The sequence below is a fragment of the Sebastes umbrosus genome, chromosome 2 (genome assembly GCF_015220745.1).
Source record: "Sebastes umbrosus isolate fSebUmb1 chromosome 2, fSebUmb1.pri, whole genome shotgun sequence".
NCBI lineage: Eukaryota > Metazoa > Chordata > Actinopteri > Perciformes > Sebastidae > Sebastes > Sebastes umbrosus.
Genome location: NC_051270.1, coordinates 18,422,618 through 18,447,614, shown reverse-complemented (window position 1 = coordinate 18,447,614; position 24,997 = coordinate 18,422,618). Strand labels below are relative to the sequence as shown.

The following is a 24,997-nucleotide window of genomic DNA, read 5'->3' as shown; positions in this document are numbered from 1 at the left end:
TTTTTAACAATCCTATTAAAAAGGCTGTTCTGTCCAATCACAACACCTTTGTCTCCATAACTGGACGTATTACATCACATTAAGGAAGTAATCATTCCTTTTAATGGGACCTTTAAACCAGTGTTCAATTAGTCAATTAAGAGGCTCACCTATGAGGAGCACTGTTCCAACTGCTAACCCGCCACCTGTTTGTGAAGACAAAAAAAAACAATATCAGTTCTTTAAAATAATATCAGTCACACAATACAGACACCGTCTTACTCTGAATCAATGTGAACCACTTGAGGCCTCCCTTTGGCCAACTGCTGCTTCCTTCACTCTCTCTTCCGGTCTCCACAGCTGTGTATTCATCTTTATAAGAAAAGAGTCCTTTTTCCCAGCAGGCATTTGGACTTGTCACAGTAGGAAAAGCACAGGTGTTACTAATAACAGTAATAGTGTTGGCTGCTTTCTGTTCAAGTGTCCCAGTAAACTGTGACAATGAGCACAATAGCAGGACCTCGACACTGAAGCAACTGAATGGAATTAAGCCATCGTTAACTGTATTGTTTACACCTGTGCTTTTCCTACTGTGACATGTCAAAATGTCTTCTGTAAAAAGGCCTGTTGGAGAACTGGATATCTGAAGAGACGTCTCACATGTTTTATTTTCATATTGTTTGTGGCAAGAGTTTCATTAACCCTGTTGAAACTCTAAGACCACTGGAGAACTAAGAGCATTTCAGGCCAGTCCATCATTATTCTGACTGCTTTACTAAATCCAATCAACACACAGACATTTTTTTTTTTCATTTAACCCACAATATTAGTGGGTTCTGCTTGACCTTGAGAGTATATGGCTGGTAATCTCAGACACTACAGTGGTCTTAACAGGTGTAGGCTCAGAGAACAAGAAAAATGACATCTCAGTTGTTGCCAGCCACACCTGCAAATTTTGCTTAGTTACAACACAAATATGTTATAGAGAATAAGCATGAAATAGATCAGTTGTATAAAATGCTTTACATGTCAAATAAACAAGAAACCGGGCATGACATTTCCATTTACACATTGTTATATTTCTGTCAGAATGCCTAACACACAAAAAAGCTTGTGTGTAAGTAGTTGCCCTTATTAGACACATGGACACATACAGATTCAATATATTTTATGAGAATCTACCAACTACTCAAAGATGCAAAATTTGTCTTATTCAAGGGGGGGAACTATGCCATAAAACATTGATTGAGACCTGACATATATTGCCTTCTGGCCACAAATATATAAAGACTATTCCTATCCAGGCATTGACAATGAAGAGTGAATGGGGATGAGGATAGGATTAATCTTGTTTTGCCTAATTTTAAGTTAATTTTAGTTTATATCCAATATAATGTATTAAAAAACAACCAGAAAGTGGCATCCTATTCCTCATAAAATATTTGCAGGTAACACAATATCAGTAGGCTACACTGCACCATTTACACAGACAAACTCCTCATAACCCCACCAAAGTGCCTTATCACTTGCTCATCCCTGTACTCATCACATGTGTGTCAAGTTGTGATACACAACTTTTGCTGGCATGTCAATTCTATCAAGACATTTGTTTTATTTAAATAAATGACAGCTGTTAAATGAAAATGCATTAAGATTAAACAGAGACATCATAGGATTTTTGGACTATTTTGGTCCTTGGTGGCTTAAATGCTTCCTTTCTGTCATTTTAAGTTAATTTACTTTCAGTTTATTTCCAATATAATGTTTTAAAAAACAACCAGAAAGTGACATCCTATTCCTCATTAAATATTTGCAAGGTAACACACACTATCAGTAGGCTACACTGCAGCATTTACACAGACAAACTGCTCTTAACCACACTAAAGTGTATCAGTGCCTTATCACTTACTCATCACATAGGTGTCAAGTTGTGATACACAACTTATGCATGCCATTTTGGCATGCCAATTCAATCAAGACATTTGTTTTATATAAAAATGACAGCTGTTACATGAAAATGCATTAAGATTAAACAGGGACATCATAGTATTTTTTGGACTATTTTGGTCCTTGATGGCTTTAAATGCTTCCTTTTCTGGCATCATCTTAAGAAGTGCATATTAATTTATAGAGCAAGCAAATACCTTTTTGTGGGCCATGCACATTTCAATGTGAATACAATTATTCATTCATTCTAACTGTGCAATATCATTTTCCACTTGTGCAATTTTGTTAATAGTCTGTTTATTGTCAATACTGTATATACTGCTCCTATTTTGTTACACTTTGTTTAGCTCTTTTTTTTACTGTGTTAGCTGATGCATCTTGTTTTTTGCACTATCCCCTCTGCTGCTGTACACTGTTAATAAACTAACAAAGGAATATCTTATCTTATTATAGTTGCTATGTAAATAGGTTGCTTAGGAATCTGCATAGCAACCATAATGCTAACGTTAACTTTCACTCCTTTTGGCACAGATTATAGCCTATTATCCTGACAGTTACACAAAGTCCATATTCTGTGTTATATAACTAAACATCTCCTCTTTGAGAAACACTATTATTTAGTCCCCTAGTGTGTGTAGTTCATGTTACACTGAGAAACACAGTTAGCCTGTGTAAGCAGCACACTCAACAGCAGACTGACCGAGCAGATAGTCCAGTGACGTGACACCGGTGGAGACTAAGAGCTGTCCGTTTTGCACCGACGGTCTGGTACCGGCTATGGAGATTAACTTGCTCCTGGTTTTCTTCTGGAAACTCGTGTTATTGAACGCTGAACGCTCAGCTAAGGGTTTCCCCACACTGCTCATGGGAGCTGCCATACTGCTCTAGTAACGTGGTGTGACGCCTGGTAATGTTTTGGCGCGTGTTGTCCAATCAGAGGAGACGTTGGTTGGCGCGCGACCAATGAGAGCAGAGATTGTTACAGGGCTGTCTGCAGTGAGGAAGCTGTCAAGAGGAGTTTGTTGTAGTCTACTTGGAGCATTGGATCAGTCATTCAGGAGGTGAGTAAAGCTGCAGTACATTGTTACATATTTATCCTGTCTGTTTAAATGAGAGTTTATGTGTTTTAGAGCAGTGGCCAGCAGCTATTCTGTGTCTTAAAAAAGTCTCATAACGCATGGCTTTGTGCTGCTTTGACCTTGTTGGTTCATTGCATAACAACAGCCAGATTGGAATTAACTACAATTAAAACAGTTTGACTACATGACATATGAACAAGCTGTAGGCAGGGTATACAATCCTTAGCATGGTAGATGTCAGGCTCAATGAGGAGAACATATAGCCTACATTATGTTCAATAAGCAGGAATCAGCTATACACTGAATTGCTGCACTGTTTAATAGATTGCCTTAAGTGTGACAGATTTTTGGAAAACTGATGGACAGCTTAAGAGACAACCACAACAACAACAACACATAATAGATGTAACTCACACTCTGCCTTTTATTTATTCCTCTACTTCATAGTTTTTGTTTTTTTTTTACATTTATCCTTTGATATAGCAATATATTGTTATTAATTGTTTTTTATTTGTTTGTTTGTTTTATTGACACAACAAACATTAAGTATTCCTTTATTGTTTTCTTCCATGTACGTGCATGTTTTTTTTTTATTTATATTTATTATTGAATTGAAGCTTATATAATATAGGGGGGAATATATATAATATTGTTCACCTGACAGTCATGCCAATAAAGCAAATTTAATTGAATTGAATAGAAATTGGAAACTGAATTTGTGTTTTAACACACACAGCAACATTTAAACGAGACACACTCACACCTGTATGTAAAGCAGCCATAAACTGCCAGAAAGTGGACTATTTTAGATGCATTCATGATTCACAGTATGTGCACATATTAAAACTATGTAATTTAACACAGCAAAAAAAAAAAACATTTACTACAGTACAACACATTACTTTTTAAATTTCAAATGTTAATCTATCTGCACTACCTTAAACTTAAAACACGCACTATCTGGACTATCTGCATCTATCTGTACTACCTGCAACCAGCTCTCCTAACCACTGGTGCACTTTAAACTTACTTTACACAACATCCCATATACCATTTTATAGTCTGCACATATTACATCTATTTATTGTACTCTGCATTTTTTTATTGACGGACGGTACACGCTATGTCCATTCACTATGTCCATTCACTATGTATATTCTGTATTTCTATTTCTTTTTGTACACCTATACCTCTGTATCTGCGCTTTGCTGCTTTAACAGCTGAATTTCCCCCCGGGGATTAATAAAGGTTCATCTTATCTTATCTTATCTTATCTTATCTTATCTTAAATCAGAACAGAAATGCTTTGTGCCAGTGTATTATTGACAAATGACAATGGAGTATATTACGATGTTGAGCGCAGTGTATCAGTATAAGAGACTATATCACAATAGCTGCATGGCTCATTTATTCCACCTCTTTTCTTTTCTATTGTATTTTATTTTATTCTATTCCCTGTAGAGGCATGGCTTTTGTAAAAAAAAGAAGAAAAAAAAAGAAAAAGGATACATTAAATTGTCAATCTACTATCTTACACCCTTAGGTCATGTCTAGTGTGATGTAATAAATAGGTCATCGATTGACGTTGTACAAGTGCATCATAACACAGAGCAGTTTCATGGGCCTGTGCACATGGCAGCAGCTATATGTAAACTGCTATATATGTGTATTTGTGGTTATATAGTCATTTTTAAGTTGACAGTGAATGTCAATGTGGATCCCTGCGTGTCACATCTCCCAATCACATTCAGTTTGAAGGGCTCAGCAGGTATAAAGGTGAGGGGAGGAATGCTCAGCACTGAAAGCATACAGTAGAGTAGGAAGCTTGAGCATTGCAGCTCAAGGATAGCTGTGGATAGATGTGGTGAGCACCAACATCTTCTAAACGGTACTCTCAGTTTTAAAGTTGTGAATAATGATTACAGGCTAATGAGCATTATAGGCTTGAAGTTGATAACGCCAACACAGACTATTGCTGCTTATACTGCTGCTCTACACCAATTCAGTGTAACCAGTGTAACCTGATGATGAACTGCTGACATCTTCCTTTTTAAATTGAAATACATTCATGTTACTGTTAAGTTTTCCTGAATTGATTAGTAAAGTGGAGCATTTGAGATCCAGTTGTAGTCGTCTTGGAATGGTAAAATAGGGGAAAAGAAAATATGCATTACACATCTGTTCCATTTTGAGCATTTTTCTATTTCAAAGATACAACAAATATATTGTGGATTTTGCCATTGTTAGAAAAAGTTATTTGTTTGATATAGATTTTGACAAAGAGTGGTCCAGAATACACTCTTACTTATATCTAGAATATATTATCAATATTATTTTAAAATATCAAATTGGCATTCAAATTTGTGCATATTTTACAACCAAAAATGAAGTATTGCAACACTAGAATATATTTAATATAATTGAGCACATTGTGACTGCCCTTCTGTATGCTTAAGTCTCCAACATTAAAAAAAAACTAAAATATTTTGAAATAGGGGTATCGCGATATACCGGTATTGGTGATAACCATGATATTTACAAATTAAATATTGATATGGTGTTAATAATACACATATGATGATACCGTGTAAATAATCCAGCGCCTCTTAAATCATTTAATACATACAGTTATGGTTACAGACTCTCTCTACCTCCCTCCCATATTTAGAGCGTGCCTAAAAAGATTCAAAACGCACAATAAACAAAGTTAAAGATGAATTTAACTGATAGCATTATTAGTTGTTTTTTTCTTCAAATTTTCTATAGATATCGTGATAATATCGTAATTGAGTTTTGGCCACAATAATCGTGTAGTGAAATTCTGATATTGGGACAGCCCTACTTTGAACTCCTACAGAAGACATTTTGACAAGCCACAGTAGGAAAAGCAGGTAAACAATCAAATGAATAATGGGTATATGACATTAAGCTGCTTTGGTTACAGGGTCACTTTCACACTGTCATGGACACTTTAATAGAGTGGAGCCATCATTAATGTTATTAGTAATACCCTTTTCCTAATATGACAAGTCAACATGTCTGCTGTGAGAGAGGTCTCTTTGGACGATGGAAACCTCTTTCACATATTTCAAGAACTCTAAATGTTCTGTCAGATCAGGCGGATCGCTGGCAGGCGAAGGGACAGTTTCTTTAGTACTGTATAATGTCCACTATTAAACACTGACTGTCTGATGAGTGATCAGTGTAATCCTTAAGACAGCTGTAGAAAAGCTTTGTGTGGCAGAGAGAGGCCAGCGGCAGCACAAGATCACGGGACACTGTAAGGCTCCAGAGGAGGCAATAGCCCAACTGCTCACTTTACAAATGCTCTCAGCAGAGGCAGTCCTGCTGTTTTGACAGCACTGTTGAGATTTATATGTGCTGACAGGAGACCAAGGGAATATATCATGACTGACAACACTGGGCATTGTGGAAAGCCTATATGAGACAAATAAGATGCACTGCCTGACCTGCATCTCAGACGGAGGAGAGCCTGCCTCAGCAGTGCAGCGTGCAGGATGTAGGAGCACTCTGCTGTGGAAACTTTCTCCAGTCACCTAATTTCCAATTGTCTCAAATCCCAATTTAACCCTTGGGCTCTGGAGCACAATTCGGTCTGTGGTATAGTGTAAATACAGCAGCCTAATTGTACAACAATAACATAATTTTCCCTCTTTTTCAACGTGTCATCTGTGCATGTTTTTGTTTTTCTGTAGTCAGTTTTATCAGTCTCTGTATCTGATTGAGCTATATAATGGCAGCAGTCATAACATGTCAGACCTTTCCTGGTCAGCTTGTTTTGGTTTCTTCAGTGTAATTCTGCCATCAGTAGCAGCGGTACACTTCTTGTGTCCGGCGGATGCAAGATTATCATCACCATGGACCATATTTGTTTTGTTAGCGTTTAAAATAAAGTCATATTCTAAGGGCACAAGTACAATAAGGGTAGGATGGGTTTTGTATGCAGCTAGTTTTATCTAAGGATTGGATTTTTTTCCATTTATTCAACATCCCACATTGTGAATAGATTTATTTTGATTTCCTGAGATTTTTTTTGCTGATATGGCATGAAATAAAGCAAGCCATATTTAGCTTGACTTATAGGTTAAAAAAAATAAACAATGAATCATATATTTAATTTAGAATGAAAGGAAAACACATTTTTAAAAATCACAGGTTTACTTTTAGGTTGAGGTGTCTGTCATTAGCTGGTGTTAAAATATATCGGGCTTTGTCGTGAGCCGGCCGGTGCAAAACACAAACTCCTTTGTGAATCTGATGCAACAACCAGATAAGATCTGTCAATTCTCTCAGCACCATGCGTTCGCTTGTGGTCAATACAATAAGGCTTAGCGGCTGATTTTTCCATTCTATGTAATTGGCTGGGGACTCTGTCAACCCACACTTCCTTTCAATTCATAGCAGTTGTATTCATATCACTTGGCTATTATTTGCTCTGGCTGACCCATTGATTGTAGGTTTAAACCCTCAGCTCCTCAAATAGTAACCTCGCTCAGCTGTTTCACGGCTATGTTGCCGTTAGCAACAATGAAAAGAGCAATATGGAGATCAGTTGCTTCATTTAAGCCTCTTGATAGAAGACAGACCTAGAGGAGACACACAGTACTCTGTGACTGGGACTTTTACATCTGTCACTCTCCGTCCAGCCAGGTGTCTGAGTCTAAATCAGCAGGATTAGCTCTGATTGCACTGATAGTTGAAACAGACCCCCCCCGGTTGACAAACCTCCTCCTTTTTATAGATCACATTAAGATCAAATCAAGCCCTGCGCAACAGGAATAATGCCCCACCCTCCTCTGCCTTCTGCTGCCCAGAGGAAGACATCAGAGGTGGGATTGGTCCCCTCTCTGGTGCTGCCTGCTCCTCCAGACTCCCTTCCATCTGGGATCCTCAGGGAGAAAAAGAATATCTGACAAGGGGCTTGTAAGCCTCTTAGCCCCCCTGTTGCCCAGCTCTCTCTCAGCCCATGTTTTCCTAATTTAGTTGTGTAAGGAGTCCACTGCAAGGCCCTTATGTGCCGTTTGGATTGTGATTCTCTTTGTGGTTCTAATAGACTGGCCATGTTTATCAATTAACACTAGTCCGCCAGTGGCAGGTTCAAATCTCTGGAGACCAGCGGCGGTAATTCCTTTCTGAATATTTCCTTATGGCTTCAATAATGTGTGTTTAATTTGGTGTCAATTCCAATATGCTGTTATTGACTTCACCGCAATTTTTTTTTTGCTTGCTGTTTCCATTAAAGTATTTCAAAACGCAATGGAACTGGAAGCGTAACTTTGACAAAAATGTTACAACAATTAATCGATTAGTTGTCTATTATTAAATGAATCTCCGACTATATTTTGATAATCGATTAATTAGTTTGAGTCATTTTTAAGAAAAAAAAAGAAGTAAAAATTCTCTTTTTCCAGCTTATTAAACGTGAACATTTTCTGTTTTCTTTACTCCTCTATCACAGTAAACTGAATATCTTTGAGTTGTGGACAAAACAAGACATTTGAGGGATGTCATCTTGGACTTTGGGAAACACTGATCAACATTTTTCACTGTTTTCATTAGCAATAGTATATTTTTATCATTAAATCACAACCTTTAAGACATGTCATATGTGTTGATGCATCTAGATACCGGTCTTGATTATGACAATTTACTTAACCATTCGAATATTGCCAAGGTCATTTCATTGTTTTCAACTTGAGGAAGCACCGCATTTGATGATATGAAAGAACAATAACAGCTTATAACAACAATTCTCATCAACTTTTGAGAGACTATTTCCATTTTCCTCATGGATGTGTCTGTCATAGCAACATTCAGGAAGCCTCTTTATTCATGTCAATGCTGACGGCAGAAATACACCTCATTCCTCCTTTATTTTTGCAGCAAATTATACACTTAAAATGCTTTTTGACAGCTTCGTGGACACAGTGATAGGCATCCCCATTATTGCTACACTTTATGCTCAAAACAAAAAAATCATCTACTTGTGATCGCTCTGCCCTGAGTGAACGGGGCTCCCTCAGTAAGAGGATCACAGAGTTAAACACACAATGAGGTGTTTCAATCCACAGCTATTCATTTGGGATCCCCCTCTTTTCCCCACTGTAGCGCTGCGCTGTGACCGCGGGAGGTCGGTGGCCACAGATGGTTCTGCAGAGAGCGCTGCGCTGACTTTCTTTGTTTTCCCATGGACATGTTTGGTGTGTAATCCTGGATTAACAGAGAGACTTTGTGTTAATTTACAGCTGTAATACGGCATTCAATTAATGTTGGTGCTCCTGGGTATTAAGAGATATTGTGGGTTGCCTGACTCTTTGCTCGGGGGAGTTGGAGTGATCCAATCAGAGGTCTCTGTGGATGTCAACCTAATTCTGAATCCCGGAGGAGTCACTGCAGCTCATATACACTTTCTATGAAACACATAGGTAATGCTTTTGTCTGTGCACAGTCACACCACATGCGCACACACACAGGCACACACTATCAATGACAGAGGGTGCCTCAGAAAACCAGGCGGCTGCATATGGACTCTCTTGATATCAGTCACTGGCCGTGTGATCTTGTTATGCAAAGTCCCTTAATCCCTACCTATGATGAATGCAGGCTGGAATGGAGGGGGGGATCTGAAACAGAGATATGAGGGCAGCTGTAAGGGAGGCTGTCCACTATGCTTTGCGAATGAGTGCTATAGCAGAGATTCCTGATCCCCAGCCTAGCAGAAGGAAGAGCACATGTGAGATCATGTCTGAGGGTGCGTTACACCGCCGCAATGACAAGAGACGCTGGTGGAGGAAGCTGAGGGCAAGACGAATAGAGCTGAACACGTCGCCTTAGCGCAGACCTAGAGATTCACATTAACCTTTAGACCACTTGCTTCCCAACAGAGGAATTATAGGGCCAGAGGTGTCGTTGTACCAGCTGTGGGAGGACTGAGTTTATGAGAGCAAGAGACCAGAGCAGGATGTGACTGGAAAGGGGCACTTCATTTGGGCCCTGCGCTGAGCGCATATATGTACCCCCGTCACCCGCTCCAGCGCCGTTATTCACAGTGGCGGCAAAAAGCAGAGGGTTGCCAGGGGTGATCAGGGGAAAGAGTGGAGTAGCAGCACACGGGGAGGTGGAAGCATGGAGTTGGTCTTTTTTGGATCAGAGAGGACGGTGAACGGGCCAAAGAGACAAACCATGCTAGGGATGAAAGAATAGATAGAGGGTTTAATAGGTGGAATATAGTTGGCATGAATGAGAGAGCTTTGTGTGTGTGTTTGTATGTGTGTGTGAGAAGAGCGGAGGGGGGTAATGGGATTAGGGGTAACACCTTTGGCAGGGCTGGGAGAGCCACCTGACACCCGGTCTGTTGGGGACCTGGGGAGAAAGGGGGGGCGGAGGTGGCGGGGGCAAGGGAGAAATTGGGGGTCTAATCCGTGTCCATCTTTGGGAAGTCATTCCCAGAGCTCTGAGGATTTGGGGCTTTGGTTTCCGCTCTACTTGCTTTTGTTAATAATACCCTGGGAGGGAGAGAAGACATGGAGAGAGAAATAGGGGAAGAGACAGAAGGAATAAGGGAGACGGAGAAAAAGATTTCTTTACCCTGTGGTGGACTGGCAGGACAGCGGCCTGAGCTAAAAAATGTTTGAAGTGCAGACTAACCTCTGAGCCAAGCTGTGTCTATTCTTTTCAAAAACATACAGTTTCAATCTGTTTGCGTATTTGCATGTGTGTGTGTGCAGGTGCGCCTGCATACACACACTGCGCACGACACCGTGTGCAAAGATTGACTCACTTTCTTCTGTCCATCCAACAGGTTGCAGCTTGAGTAAAAGTCAATAACCTGAGTGTGGCTGTGGATGTTTGCTCAGAAGACACGCGGGTAGTCTTTGTGTGTGTTTGTGTGACAGAGCGTTTGCAGGAGGGGGCGCTGGGGGTGTCTTTGTGTTTCTATGGTGCTGACAGAAGTTGATAACCGCTCTAATGATTGTGGCGGTAGCGGAGGCAGCACAGTGTCGGGGACTAGCTGCGGAGCTGCTTGGCTGGATGTGTCACAGCCTCTGTGTTTGTCCATCACCTGAGCGCCAAGGTGTTGATTGGTCCATCCTACACAGGATCAAAGTTCAGGGCAGTTTTCTGGTGTGAACCGGCCGCTCAGCCTCTGAGAATGAAACACCAGGGAATGTGCCATCTTAGCAGTAGGCCAACTGTGACAACCTTGTCCACACCTTTTAGAAATTAAACCCCAAACAGCTTTTGTTCTTCTTTGAAATCCTGTGAGGACATAAGCCTACCATAAATGGATCAAACACTGAATCATGTTCTCACCACTGTCTGTATAGAGCATATGATACGCTGACATTGTGCCATAACCTTTGGTTGTGTTTCGTGCCGCAGGTGGAGATGTTCCGCAGCGTGCTGGGGAAGACCTTGGGGTTCGTGGGCTACACTGTCCAGTATGGCTGCATTGCACATTGTGCCTTTGAATACATTGGAGAATTTGTGGTGGTTCGTATTATTATTAAGATTACAGAATTAATGACTGATCATTATTTGTCTCATATTATGTTATGCACAAGAAATAGTCATGTTTTTTTGTTGTTAATTTGCCTCAGTGTTCTGGTCCGTCCATGGAGCCCACCATCGTCAACCATGATATCGTCTTCTCTGAACGGATGAGTCGTCAGCTTTGCAAAATACAAAAGTGGGTTCCAGTCAGTGGATTCATACTGTATGTGCAGTAGGCAAAAAGAGGACGCAGTAACCATGTTGGAATTAGGGCTGGGCGATATGGCCAAAATCTTCCATCCCATAATTTCATATCTCGATAACGACATAGTATATCACAATATAGCATGTTTTCTGGTAATTCAATAAATAAATAGTCTATATGAAATAACCACAAAGCTTAGTGTTTGTGTACTCCTGTGTGAGTATTTTCTCATTTTAAGAACTGGAGTGCAAAATGAACATTTTAACGTTTTAAGGAAATTAACATATGCCTAGTGTATATCGCGATAGAAACGATGTAGAAAAATAAATACGATAGATTGATGAAATATATCGTCATATTCCCCAGCCCTAGTTGGAATATGTAGACATTTCACAATTTACATGTTTGATTCACTGAAAGTCACCTTTTTGTTTCTTAAAGGAAAGGATGGCAGCAATTTCCTACAAATATACAGTACATCATAAATAAAACAAGATTTTTGCATTTTTTTATGAATCACTGCACCCTGTGTTGTTACAGATTAAGTGATTGTGTTTATGTTTATCTTTTCAGGGGCGATATAGTAATTGCAAAGAGTCCATTTGACCCCAATATGAACATTTGTAAAAGGGTGATTGGACTGGAGGGTGACAAGGTGTGCACAAGTTCCCCATCGGATCTGTTCAAGGCCCACACATATGTGAGTACGTTTACATCATACGTTTGTTGAAAATGTCACGATTTCCAGCCGATTACTTATACATCCTGTGATTACCTGCTTTACCAAAGAAGGTTCCTGGTAGCAGTTTTAGAGGCTCTTTGGAACAAAAAAGGTAAAAAAAAGTTGTAGTAAAATAGAGAATGAAAGAGGAATGCGTTTACGACAACATATTTGATAGTTTGTTTCCGCCTAAAATGACAAACAGAATCTCTATGCATAATGCAAAACCGTCTCTCAGTTTGTCTTTGGTTTTCTTTGTGTCTGTGTACCGCAGTCTATAGACTATCATAGTTGTTTACATTTTAGGCCGCGCACATCCATTTTGTGTCATTGGTCAAAATATCAGCTTTTGACAACACCTATATTTCCTCAGAACAGTGATAAAACCAGAGAGTGAGCAGGGGTTCTGCTGCTGAAACCACTGTCATTGCTTTTCTATTACTACTCTCCCCAACGCCCACAGCTCAGGCCTGCAATCTCTCTGAAGCCTGTTAGAGTTAGTGCCAGCCGAGTGGACAGACTGATGGGTGGGCGTAGGTGTGCGTGTGTATGTGTGTGAGTGTATGTATGTGTGTGTATGTGTGTGTGTATATGTCTGCAAACCAAAGGTTGCCTTGCATGTTGCATGTTTTTGAATGTATTGTGTATTTTCTAGACTATGGGCAGACTATTGAATGAGTTCAGCAAAACATAGCATAAGGCCAAGCCTGTAAGTGTCATTCAACAAATGAAATAGGAAATAAAGAGCTTTCCTCTTCTACCATCTTCACCCCCAAACACAGAGGACTGAACTTGTAATAGGTGACATCATTGCGTTGCGATTCGTGATCCCAGGATGTAGTGGCAGATGTTTCACTTTGAGTCATTTTTAAACTTCCCACTAGGTGGACAGTTACTATATTTTTAGTTTAGGATAAAAATTATCGTCTTCATTCATATTGAATGCTCCTTCACTTTCATTCACTTATATCTCGCAGCTACCAAAACCAATCAGTAGATGACAGCATCTTGGTGGCATGCTGTAGGTTTCACGCCACTTTGTAGATCTTCAACGCTGTCTGTTCATGAATCTGTTTTCTATAGTTAATCCAAATCGAGACCATGGGTATCTGCTTCACACCCTTTATGAATATGGTTTCCTGTGTGTGTGTGTGTGTGTGTGTGTGTGTGTGTGTGTTAGGGATCCACAAATCAGGGTTACTGACACTGATTTTAAAGAGATGGTTTTGGGATGGTTTAAACTCATAAACCTCACTTGCCTTTGTAAAACAGGATTGTTTTTAACTTTTGTAGCTGTGTCCAGTTTCAAATGTAACTTTTTGATTAAAAAAAGGAGATCATACCAGAATAAACACATCACTCTTTTTGCCTGCGTGTGCTGTAACATCTCGACTCAAATCAATTTTGAGGATTGAAAAAGAATCACAATAATGAACTACAGTTCACACAAATACGATTCATATTAGTCATGGTGTGACAATATATAATATAGAGTATTGTATAATTTAATACAAGGGCCTCTGTTCAGTCAATGCATGTGGTGAGTTGAACAGTTCAATGTGTTTTCTGTTTAGAATAGGATTGCAAAAAAAACATTTTTTTTCATAATCTGTTGTTTTTTTTGTTGTCGTTGTTTTTTGAGTAATTGATTAATTGTGTGTGTATTAAATGCCAAACACACCCCAACGCCTAAATCCCCAAGGTTAACTATTATTTTCATTGTCGATTAATCCGTCGATTATTTTCTGGATTAATCTATTTGTTTTTTGGTCTGTAAAATATCAGAAAATGGTGAAAAAAGTTGATCTGTCATCAAAGCCCAAGATGACGTCCTCAAATGTCTTGTTTTGTCCACAGCTCAAAGATATTCAGTTTACTGTCACAGAAGAGTAAAGAAACCAGAAAATATTCACATTTAAGAAGCTGAATCTGAGAATTTAGACTTTTTTTTCTCTTAAAAAAATGACTCAAACCGATTAATTGATTATCAAAATAATTGCTAATTAATTTAATAGTTGACAACTAAATTAATCATTTCAGCTCTACTTCTAACAGTCCATAACTCAACAATATTCAGTTTACAGTGATATAAAACTAAGAAAAGCAGCGAATCCTCACATTTGAGAAGCGGGAAACAGAGGATATTCTTAAACAATTGAAATGAATAGTCGACTGCCAAAATTGCTGCAGATTAATTAAAGTAGATTCATAAATAAATCTGTGCTCATGTATTGTTTGTCACCACTGTCACACATCAGACTGTTTTTGTTTCTCCAGTGCTTCGGTTTTATGTCACACATGCTGCTGAAATACACTGTAGGATTGTATTTGACCCATCAGTTTCTCAACCCTACATGTTTGTTTTATTCATTTTATCTGATCAAATTATTGTTTTTTTAAATGCAGTAAAATAATGCAGGGCTGACAGTGATAATTGTGAAGCTCCAATATAAGGACAGGAAACTTTGGTCGCTAGTACAACAAATGTATGACAGGAGTTGTGCTCACAACAGGAACAGAGAGACGGAGGGAGAGAAAAAATACTGAGTGTATATGATTTTTTTCGGGGAATTTTCGGGGTGGGACAATTTCCCCCTTTGAGACCGCATTTATAGGCATAAGAAAGTGACCTTGTGTCTTGTTTTTGGTCACGTACATCTTGAAAAATACAGGAAATGTTGCATGTGTATTTGTAATACTTTGCTTCTCTAAACTGTAACAGTTGACACTTTATGAACAAAGCAGGTGAGAAGCTTGAAATAACCACTGGGATAGTCTACACACAAAGCTAATTGTCACCAAGCACTTTTTATATCATGCAGCTTTGTCATATTAATTTTTTTTTTTAACTCCCAGGAGCAAAATCACCGGCTTTATGTGACAGCATTTGAGGTAACTGAGAAAATACCCGCTGTTAACATAAATGTTTGGGCTCCCTCAGGGAGTTTTTTCCCCAGAGGATGTATGTGTTTGTGTGGGACTATTAGGATGGTGTGAGGCATTATGGGTGGACCTGTAAAGATGAATTTTGGAAGGTGGTGTTTAGACCCTGTCATCACCTCCCTTTTTTGTTCTGACAGACAGGCAGGTCCTCTCCACCCTCAGAGATCCAACAGCAGACTAATTGCCCTGTCACCTTTTAGGAATCATTTCTGTGTCTGAGCTATTGTGTCAAAACAATGACACTTGATCCCTAATATTACAGCGAAGCGAGGGAGAGAGGGTGACAGAGAGAGAGAGATGAAATGTCCTCATATGTTCTGTTCTTTGCAGTAAAGATAGACAGAATAATATGGTGAAAGATGAACTCTATAAGCCTGTATGTATTTAAGCTGAACCTCAATCATGTTAACGTAATGAGCACTGTAATGGTGCGGCTGTTAAACAACACACCTCCACCGCAAGGAGAGCTCCGGTTTCAGTGCCTCTCGACACGTCTCTGACAGGTACACAATGCCTCGCTTCGACCCAGCCAACAACCGCAGGACGGGTGCAATCTCTGCCATCCATCACGCCAGAGCCGCCGCCGGCAGAAGTGACTCCACATCTAAATACTGCAACTCGGCCTACCTGGATCTTTGGAAAGCTTTGTGGCTGGCAACTTCTATTGATGACAGTTTCATCTGTCAAAACGACATGTTTATACAGTACTGTTTATGTGCTAAACTGACGAATGATTTGGGTATTTCCACACCACCCTGTCCACAGAGAAGCTTCTGAAAGACAACCTTCATGTGCAGGCAAAATATCAAGTTGCTTTGTGACCATTTACAGGTGCTTGAAACAGCAGTTGTCTTTGAAAAGCAGAGTCAAAGATGGTGCATTATCTGGTTACACCGCTGCTTTGCATCAAGGTCTGAGCTTCGCCTTTGACTTACTCATTTTCTTTTTCCTTGTTCACACACCTGCGACTTGCAAGGTGATATGCATAGGCTTTCATCCTTGTGCTGGCTGCAGTACAGCAGGTCAAGTTTCAGACCTCTTCACTTTCTCACTTTCCTGAAATACTGCTCGGTTGATCATTAAAGGACCAGTGCGTAACATTTAGGGGGATCTATTGGCAGAAATGGAATATAATATTAATAAGTATGTTTTCTTTAGTGTATGAATCACCTGAAAATTAGAATCGTGTTTTCGTTACCTTAGAATGAGACGTTTATATCTACATAGGGAGGGGTCCTCTCTTCACAGAGCCAGCTACCATGTTTCTACAGTAGCCCAGAAGGGACAAACCACTGTTAACTTTTCCTGCTTGGGCCAGAGTCAATCACGTTACTCGCTCTGGAGTTAACCGACAGGAAACAAGACACAGGAAACCTCTGCTGGCAGCTGCTTTACTCAGGTTTCTCTATGAGGTCATTTGTTTTACAGGACTCAAAATCAAATCAATTACTTTAGTTGTTGTTGATCGGATTGACAGACCTTCATATTACTCAGACTGGATCCTAAATAGAATAGAAGTGATGTGTGAAGTTTGTGTGTGTGTGTGTGTGTGTGTGTGTGTGTGTGCAATGGTTTCACCAAAGTCTGGACAGCCATTTGAAATGTCTTAATCAAACCTCTTTAGGATGAGCACAACGAAGATGATGCTATTTTTTTTTTTCTAGAAGATGAGGAGAAACGGGGGGTTCTGGTTTGGCAGATGACAAACGGTGGTGTTTCTCTTTCCTGTGCTTGGGAGCCAGCATATGTTACCATGTTAATGAGGTGTAATGGTGGGAATCCAGCATGCTGACATATGGTTCTCAGATGACTCCTTTAATGATATTCATTTGTGTCGTCGTTATTCAGTGAGTTGTTTACCTCGTGTTAGGTCAACATGTCACTGGCTCGTGATTATGTCACATCATCTGTCTCAATTATCGAATATGAAACGAAACGCAGCGTCCCACAGTCGGACTGAAGGCTCCAATCAGAGAGCAGGGTGATGGGACTACGAGCGGAGGCGAAGACGTGACGTCACCTCAGTGTGGATAATATTCTTTATTCATGTTATTCTCTTTTCCTCCAGAAGACTTTTGCCGTTAAAAAGTTAGGGAACACAAAAATAGACTCGTGGATTGTGATGCCCATTATGACAATATAATGTGTTGTTGATCCTGTCTGCACATATAGGGGGGACAGCGCACTTAATTAGGGCCTTGACAAGCCTACTCTCCTAAAGTGATGAGATTAATCATAATTGGTGTCACTGTGAATTAGAGCCCGCTTGGATGACCGCCCCACTGGCAGGTCGGACCGCGGTGGAGACCCTTGGACACTGCTGCTAGCCGCAGCTTAGCCCTCTCTATCTCCCTTTTTTCCCTCTCTGTCTCTGCCCAGCTATCTCAGGCCCCTCTCTTGCTTTGCCCTCCCTGGGTAAGAGGGGCGCACATCTCAGCCAACAGCCTAATGACCCCGTTTGAAGTTCTTCTAAATCCCCCCCGACCCTGCCCGTTACCCATGACCCCTCTCCTAAGACGGTTCGGGGTTAAAGAGGGACAGGCAGGTTGACGTTAAGATAGGCTGAGGAGGGAGGGACGGCTGAGGCGACTCGTTGGGGTAGGGGGTGGGGTTAAGGTAGATTCACACTATACATAACTCACTTTTACAAGTTAAAGTTGAGCAGAGATTTGCTTTGTATTTGATTCCTGTGTTGCGGGGTAAAACAGTCCACATGTTGATAATTTGTTTGCCCTCTTTCCATGTGTGTTTTCAGGTTCCAAAAGGCCATATATGGCTAGAAGGGGATAACCTTAGGAATTCCACTGACTCAAGGAGCTATGGCCCAATTCCCTATGCCCTCATCCGAGGGCGTGTTTGCTTAAAGGTAACGGGGGAGGTGCATTGTATGTTGTCATGTATTTAAAGTAGGGATGTCAATCGATTAAAATATTTAATTGTGATTAATCGCATAATCGTCCATAGTTGATAGCGATTATTGCAAATTAATCACACATCAGTTCAAAATGTACCTCAAAAGAAGATTAGTTAAGTATTTAATACTCTTATCAACATGGGAGTGGTCAAATATGCTTTATGCAAATGTATGTACAGTATATATTTATTATTGGAAATCAATTAACAACACAAAACAATGACAAATATTGTCCAGAAAGCCTCACAGGTACTGCATTTAGCATAAAAAATATGGTCAAAGCCACAACAGCTGTCAGTGTGTCAGTGTGCTGACTTGACTATGACATGCCCCAAACTGCATGTGATTATCATAAAGTGGGCATGTCTGTAAAGGAGAGACTCGTGGGTACCCATAGAACTCAATTTCATTCACATATCTTGAGGTCAGAGGTCAAGGGACCCCTTTGAAAATGGCCACGACAGTTTTTCCTCGCCAAAATTTAGCATAAGTTTGAAGCGTTAACCTGCTTTCCGACAAGCTAGTATGACAGTTTGTACCAATGGGTTCCTTAGGTTTTCTAGTTTCATATGATACCAGTATCTTCACTCTAGCTTTAAAACTGAGCCTACTACAACCTAAAAATCGCAAGTTGCGTTAATGCGTTAAAGCGAATTTGCGTTAACGTGTTATCGCGTTTACTTTGACAGCCCTGATTTAAAGAAATGTGTTCTATTGCAAAATCAGGGGAATAGTTTTGATTAAGTCTCTCATATATGGGCTCTAACAGTGTTAGATGTTGAACTCCTTTTTTTCTCTTCATCTGGTTTTTCATTAGTCCAGTAGGGCCATTTTTAAGCACAATTCAGAGACGTGAGTCAGTTGGAAGTTCAAAGCGAGTGTGTCTGATTGACCAAAGCCTGGACAACATATTGTCTAGCTTTCCATTCTGCTGTGTTGTCATGTCACTGGATGTCATAGCAACCACGACCCTGGAAACAGGTCAGCCAACCTTCTGTCCGTCCGATTGGACGGCGGCACTCCACTGGAGGCCCTATTACGACAGCTGATGAAATAACAAGATCTACTATGAAGTCAGACACATCATTAAAAGCCATATTAGCAAATGTGTCCAAGAAGAAGTGAGATAAAGTGTTGCACATAATGGTTAAAAAGTTCTTTATTTTGTTATTTTTATTATAATTTTTTATAATCTCTCTTCTTAACCCATTGTTTCTCTATACCCTTTGTCCTATACAGCTCTGGCCACCACCTAGTTTTGGGACCCTCGATGAAAGCCCAACCAGACGGATCATTAAAACTCAGAGTGACTCAGACTGACTCATTCACTTTGTTTGTACCGTACGTTACTTTGTCTTCAACCATTTTTGAATAAAGCTGATATTTATTTAAATTTTGTATTTGAAATCATGGTTATTCTTTAATCATGCTGATTTAATCAGTATTTTAAAGGGGAAAACACCATGCAATCATACATGCTTCATATCTATTGTACTGTTTTATAACTCATTGTCATCTTACAGTGTGTTGGCTGTAGCTGTGCAGCACCATAGGAACAAGCACATAAAGCTGTGTCTGTGGAGCTGCTAATGGCAGAGAGTGGGCAGTGGCAAAGATGAGATGCACAAGGTTTATGTTGGGGTTTATGTCCTGCTCTGTCAGTAATAAGACACACAAATAACTAACTTTTAAATTAACACATTTATATCAAATCATACCTGACATATACTGGAATGGTTATTGTGGTTGAATTTAACTGCTTCATTTAATTGGCTCCGAAAAGCACCTAAATCACATAATTGCATGACAGTTGTACATCTGCTTTAAACAAAGATATCTGTCTAAATCTATAAACTATGACCTCAGGAAAGACGTGTCTCATTCCCTTAAAAAAAATATTAATTTCATGTTTACCCTTTCTTAGTATTATGGTAAAACAAAAGCTCTCTTATTGTTTAATATTTCATTAGGCTTCCAAGGCAATTGAAAAAATGTTAACATTTCCCATTTAACCATACAATATTAATAAGCACTTAGTAAGGGCCTCACTCACCACTCCAAACATTGTGTGCGTGTGTGTGTGCGTGCCCAAACCAGAGTCTCACACCCAGTATGTTACATGCACTTAAGACACAGCATTATTGTCAGCTTTCTGTAGTAACCACACGTCATGTTTAAACCTGGTTTCTCTTATCGGGGCAAAAGACTAAGAGAAAATTGGTAAATACTGCTGCTTTAGAGAAGCCTGGCTTCTTGGTCATATATACGTTTAACCGGGTTTCTAACAGGATTTTTACAGGAGTGCATGACAAAGACTTTACAGGGGAAGTAAAGTGGCAGAAAGAAGAGCATTGTCATTTTTTTGTATCCAAAATAATGAAATCCAAAGCTAAAATAAAATAAGTAATACAGTTTGCAGGTAAAATTCAAACACAAGCACACACAAGAAAAACTGTAGTCACTAAAGAGCCTAGAACAAAACATAGTGACTAAGTGAATGCAACATCTTTACAGAAATCTGACCAGAGGGGAAAAATGGTTGTGATAACATATTTTTCATCAGTCTGCTGACTCTCACAAAAAGCCCTGCGCTGTTGCCCATTTCTGCGGCCTGCTCATCCTCCTCAGACCTTCCTGGACGCGGGGACACAACAGCACATTCACATACTGAGCCGTGTGGAAGCTCAGCTGGTCATTCTCCGAGGCAGAGAGGGACTCTTCTCCTTGGAACTCCCCAGGGGAAGTGAGTTCCAGGCAGCCGTGGGTCCCTGTCCAGCTGCTTCCCCTGTCTGGAGGGGGCCAGAGGGTCAGAGACAAGGCTCCCTGTGACACTGAATTATCTGCCTGAGTGTGATTGTGCCTGCTGGGAGGGATGCTTAAGATTGTGTCAGCGTCTGTGTGTGTGTGCATATGAAAAATATTTATGCAGGGTTTTGCTTCAAGCACATCTTTGTTTCTCAAGGTTTAATATTCATCTGCTGCGTGTCAACACGGTGCCAGTGTTCAGCTGAAATGCTGACACAAGGAATCTTAGCATGTCCCTTTAAAGATACTGCCCCATAGAGGGAGCTCTGACTGTTTACTAATGTAACTCGAGCCCTGGTGGATGAAAAGCTGCTTACGATTTGAGTTAACAAGGTTAGAGATTGTTGATTCACACCACCTCAAGTGTAGTACAAGTATCTGTCTTATTTTTTGTTTCTAAGGAGAGAGAGTGTCACAATTATGCCTGACAAGACTCTCCATGTGGTATACAGATACATCCTGTATGTTGCTTTTGCTGTCCTGCTTTGAGTTGTGACAGGAGACCAGAGTTTCAAAGAGATGACCAGGCAGAGGTGTATATCATTATCATGCTGAGTGGGCACAAAGCTGGGAGTGAGGCAGGAAGAGATAGAGATCGGAAGAAACGGACAACAGACAGCTGTGCTGAGCTATGCAGCAGCACAGAGTCAGGCTGTGGGCTGTCAGCAGGGCTGAGGTGGGTCCGCTGTCTCTGTAACAGAACAGGGGGACAGACTACAAGTGTATTGTCCTAATGTAGCTACAGTATGTAGCTGTATATCTGAAATATCATGCTCAATATCTGATGTTATATGGACATTACGATTGATTACATACTGTAGTTGATACGAGGTAATTACTGCGGCAAAGGAAACTTAGATTCAGTTTTCTGTGTGAGTTAAATATTTTAGCATTTTCAAAATGTAATCTAAATAAATGTAAATGCAAAGCAAATTTTTTCACACTCCTTATGATTTAGCTTTGCACTCCTATAACATTGTCAGACTCTTTAAGGAAAGTAGTAAGAAAACAACAAAAAAAAAAACGATACAGCAGAACTAAAGAACAGTTCTTCTTACTTCTAAATACCTGGCGCCTACATTACCCACAATGCAACTCAATCGGCGACAGTTACATTTAGGTATGTTATAGTAGTGGCTAATGATCCAAGCCTCTATAGCCCACTGGGCAACTCCATGTCTGAAAAGAGAAGCCAATGCTGAAGTGCCTTAAACCTGCATTATTTCTAACAGCCAGCAGGGGGCGACTCCTCTGGTTGCAAAAAAGAAGTCTGATTGTATAGAAGTCTATGAGAAAATGACCCTACTTCTCACTTGATTTATTACCTCAGTAAACATTGTAAACATGAGTTTATGGTCTTGATCGCTAGTTTCAAGTCTTCTTCAATACAGCATGATGTTCATTTAGTAAATTATGGTCCCATTTATAGTCAGACAGACCATAAAGCAGGGTATGCTTTAGGGCGTGGCTACCTTGTAATTGACAGGTCGCTACCACGGCATTGTCCGGTCTAGGTGATGTCCGAGTTTTCGTCTTACAACTTTTAATTGTAACATTTTGGTCGCCTAAAAAAATGCCTTTTTCAGCTTTCGGTTGAACTTGACTCCACCCTCTCGTGTCACATCTGGTTGCAAAAAACAAGATGGTGACGCCTCAAATTCCAAACTCAAAGCTTTAAAACGGCAGTCCACAAACGAATGGGTGATGTCATGGTGACTACGTCCACCTCTTATACAGTCTATGCTCTACAGACTCAAGCAGAGATGAGTGAACTACCTACATCTGGTAACTCCACACCCCCAGATTTCTTTCATTTTTGAACTTGTAGTCTTCAGACCCAACCAACCCTGACTCACAGTGGCATCACTTGAGGCAATTTATCAGACTTTGTGCAGCTCCCCCTGGTGGCATAAAAGGCTTTATACTTTACACCTTTTTTTCACATATTCAGTAATACTGCAACACCTATAAGCAGAATTTCTGCTATGTTTCAAGTAAATTCTTAACTTTAGTTAGAACTGCTTTCTTTTGGTTGAACAATCATAATCGGTGGCAGAGGAGTTTCTCAGGTTTGGCACCTCTTCACTTTTCATGCCATCTTGCATTTAGCTATTGTTAAATAGCATTTATGACATACTTTGTGTCCAACTCCTCAGCAAACCAGTCATTAGAAATCCATCCCTTTGTTGCTCCTCTGCCACAGTCAGTGTGTATATGAGCCTCTTAAGACAAGCTACTGTAATCATCCTATTGCATAAAGTGACAAACATTAGCACAGCAAATTACCCTGATAAAGTGCTCATTATGTTACGTTAATGAACAGTGGCTGTAGGTTTATTGTCTTGAGCTTGTTTTCATGTGTTTACCAAGAGCCGAAGCAATGAGTCAAAAAAGCAAAGTTATCAGGTTTCTGTGAAACAATTATCACATCTGTTCTGGGCAATTTGGCTATTCAGAGAGGATCAGGTTTGGCCCTTAATTTCATACTGTGCAACATAATTTCCTTTAAAATAATTGATTAGTGTATTGCTTTGAGAAGATGATGATAATGTTTACTATTATTATTATTATTATTATTATTATTATTATTATTATTATTTAACTCAGCACAGGGCCCTCATACTTGCCCTTGCTACAGTATTTCCTAAAACTGTTGCACAAACAAAATAAAGGAGTTAAGCAAGAGGAAGATGAGAAATAACTGGAGGGGCCAGAAGGGACAAGAGGGAGCTGGAGTGGAGAATAGTTGAATGTGGGGCAGAGACGGGAAAACAGGCGGTATCTGTTGTGCTGGATTCCTTAGTTCATTTCAGGTTAATTGAATCCTTTAAAAGCTCAGAGACACGTGAAAGAGGAGAGCGGGAGGTATGGGTAGAGAGAGTGAGCGAGCCGCCCGTCACTGGTAATGGCCTGGTTTGTTTGTTTTCATATCCATGGTAGAGAACGTGACCCAAAAGTAAACTTGGGTCAGACGCTGCGGCATTACTCTGACAGCCAAATGTCTCTTTTAGTGCTGTCTGCAAACAAAAATATTTCCATCCTAAAGATGCACCACCAGCAGGAGGTCACTAATGAAAACTTATGTAGCCTTTATCACACTAAACTTTTGCTTGTCAGTGACTAAGTCCAAGCCGTATCAATCACACCGCTGCAGCGTGAATTCAACCATGCTTCATCTCTCCTCCTCCTCTCTTTGCATGTTTCTGTTCTGTTGATGCATCCTGTTTTCTTCTTTCACTCTCCCATCCACTCGCTGATAAGGGAATTGCTCCTTTCATTGACGGATCCTTTCATTCCTCTCCTTTTAATCAAGCCTGTTAGTACTTCTTAATTAAGACATCACAGTCGCGTTTGATCACACGGTGTGTGTGTGTGTATGGGAGAGAGAGAGAGCATGAAAAAGAGTGGGGATGCTCTACCAGTCCCTATTCTGTGTGTGAAGATGACTGAACAGCTTCAAGTGGGGCAGATAGATATACCTCCTCCAGCTCTGTTCTGCCAGCCCTTGAGGCTCGTGTTTGTGTACATCTCCCAAGCCAACAGGCGTCAACCTCCAGAGATCCATACTAGACAGATGGTATTGGAGGCTGGGTAGGACGGCTATCGAGCTCCCTACTGTCAGTTTGTTGTGATGATCACACACACACCAGGCTGTCAATACTCACAGTCCACTAATCAAAGAGGGGGAGAAAAAAACAACCCAACACAAAGACTATTTTGAAGGCAAAACTTTACTTTTGCTGGATTTCATAAAAGAAGACTGTGAAATTCACCTAAAGTAACACTTGTTTAACATTTTTGCTTGTATTAACAGTCAATCGGAGAGTGAAGCTGAGGGAACATTAGCCTGCCTTTGGCCTCAGTGTTTTCCTCCCCTAAAGGCAGTCAAC

General features: G+C 40.2%; 2 protein-coding genes across 4 annotated transcripts in view; one reads left to right on the top strand and one right to left on the bottom strand.

Moving 5' to 3' along the window:
• elp4 (elongator acetyltransferase complex subunit 4) overlaps positions 1-2,946 on the bottom strand; it is a 64,099-nt gene extending 61,153 nt beyond the window's left edge. For both annotated transcript variants that reach the window (XR_005203770.1, XM_037747923.1), the window contains exons 1-2: positions 2,627-2,946; positions 150-185 (exon numbers count right to left, since the gene is read on the bottom strand). Coding sequence is in view for 1 of the 2 variants with exons in the window: in XM_037747923.1 (XP_037603851.1) it covers positions 150-185; positions 2,627-2,804 (214 nt within the window). In the remaining variant the exon portion in view is untranslated. The remainder of the gene's footprint in view (positions 1-149; positions 186-2,626) is intronic.
• immp1l (inner mitochondrial membrane peptidase subunit 1) lies at positions 2,857-19,695 on the top strand. 2 transcript variants are annotated; one of them, XM_037747944.1, is made up of 6 exons: positions 2,857-2,987; positions 11,409-11,519; positions 11,627-11,715; positions 12,298-12,424; positions 18,144-18,254; positions 19,542-19,695. In XM_037747944.1, the coding sequence occupies exons 2-6, from the start codon at positions 11,415-11,417 to the stop codon at positions 19,620-19,622; spliced, it is 513 nt and encodes a 170-aa protein (XP_037603872.1). In that variant the 5' UTR covers positions 2,857-2,987; positions 11,409-11,414; the 3' UTR covers positions 19,623-19,695. The 2 variants fall into 2 exon arrangements, with proteins under 2 accessions (XP_037603872.1, XP_037603864.1); XM_037747936.1 differs by lacking the exon at positions 2,857-2,987 and adding an exon at positions 9,136-9,226.
• Positions 19,696-24,997: the final 5,302 nt, after the last annotated feature.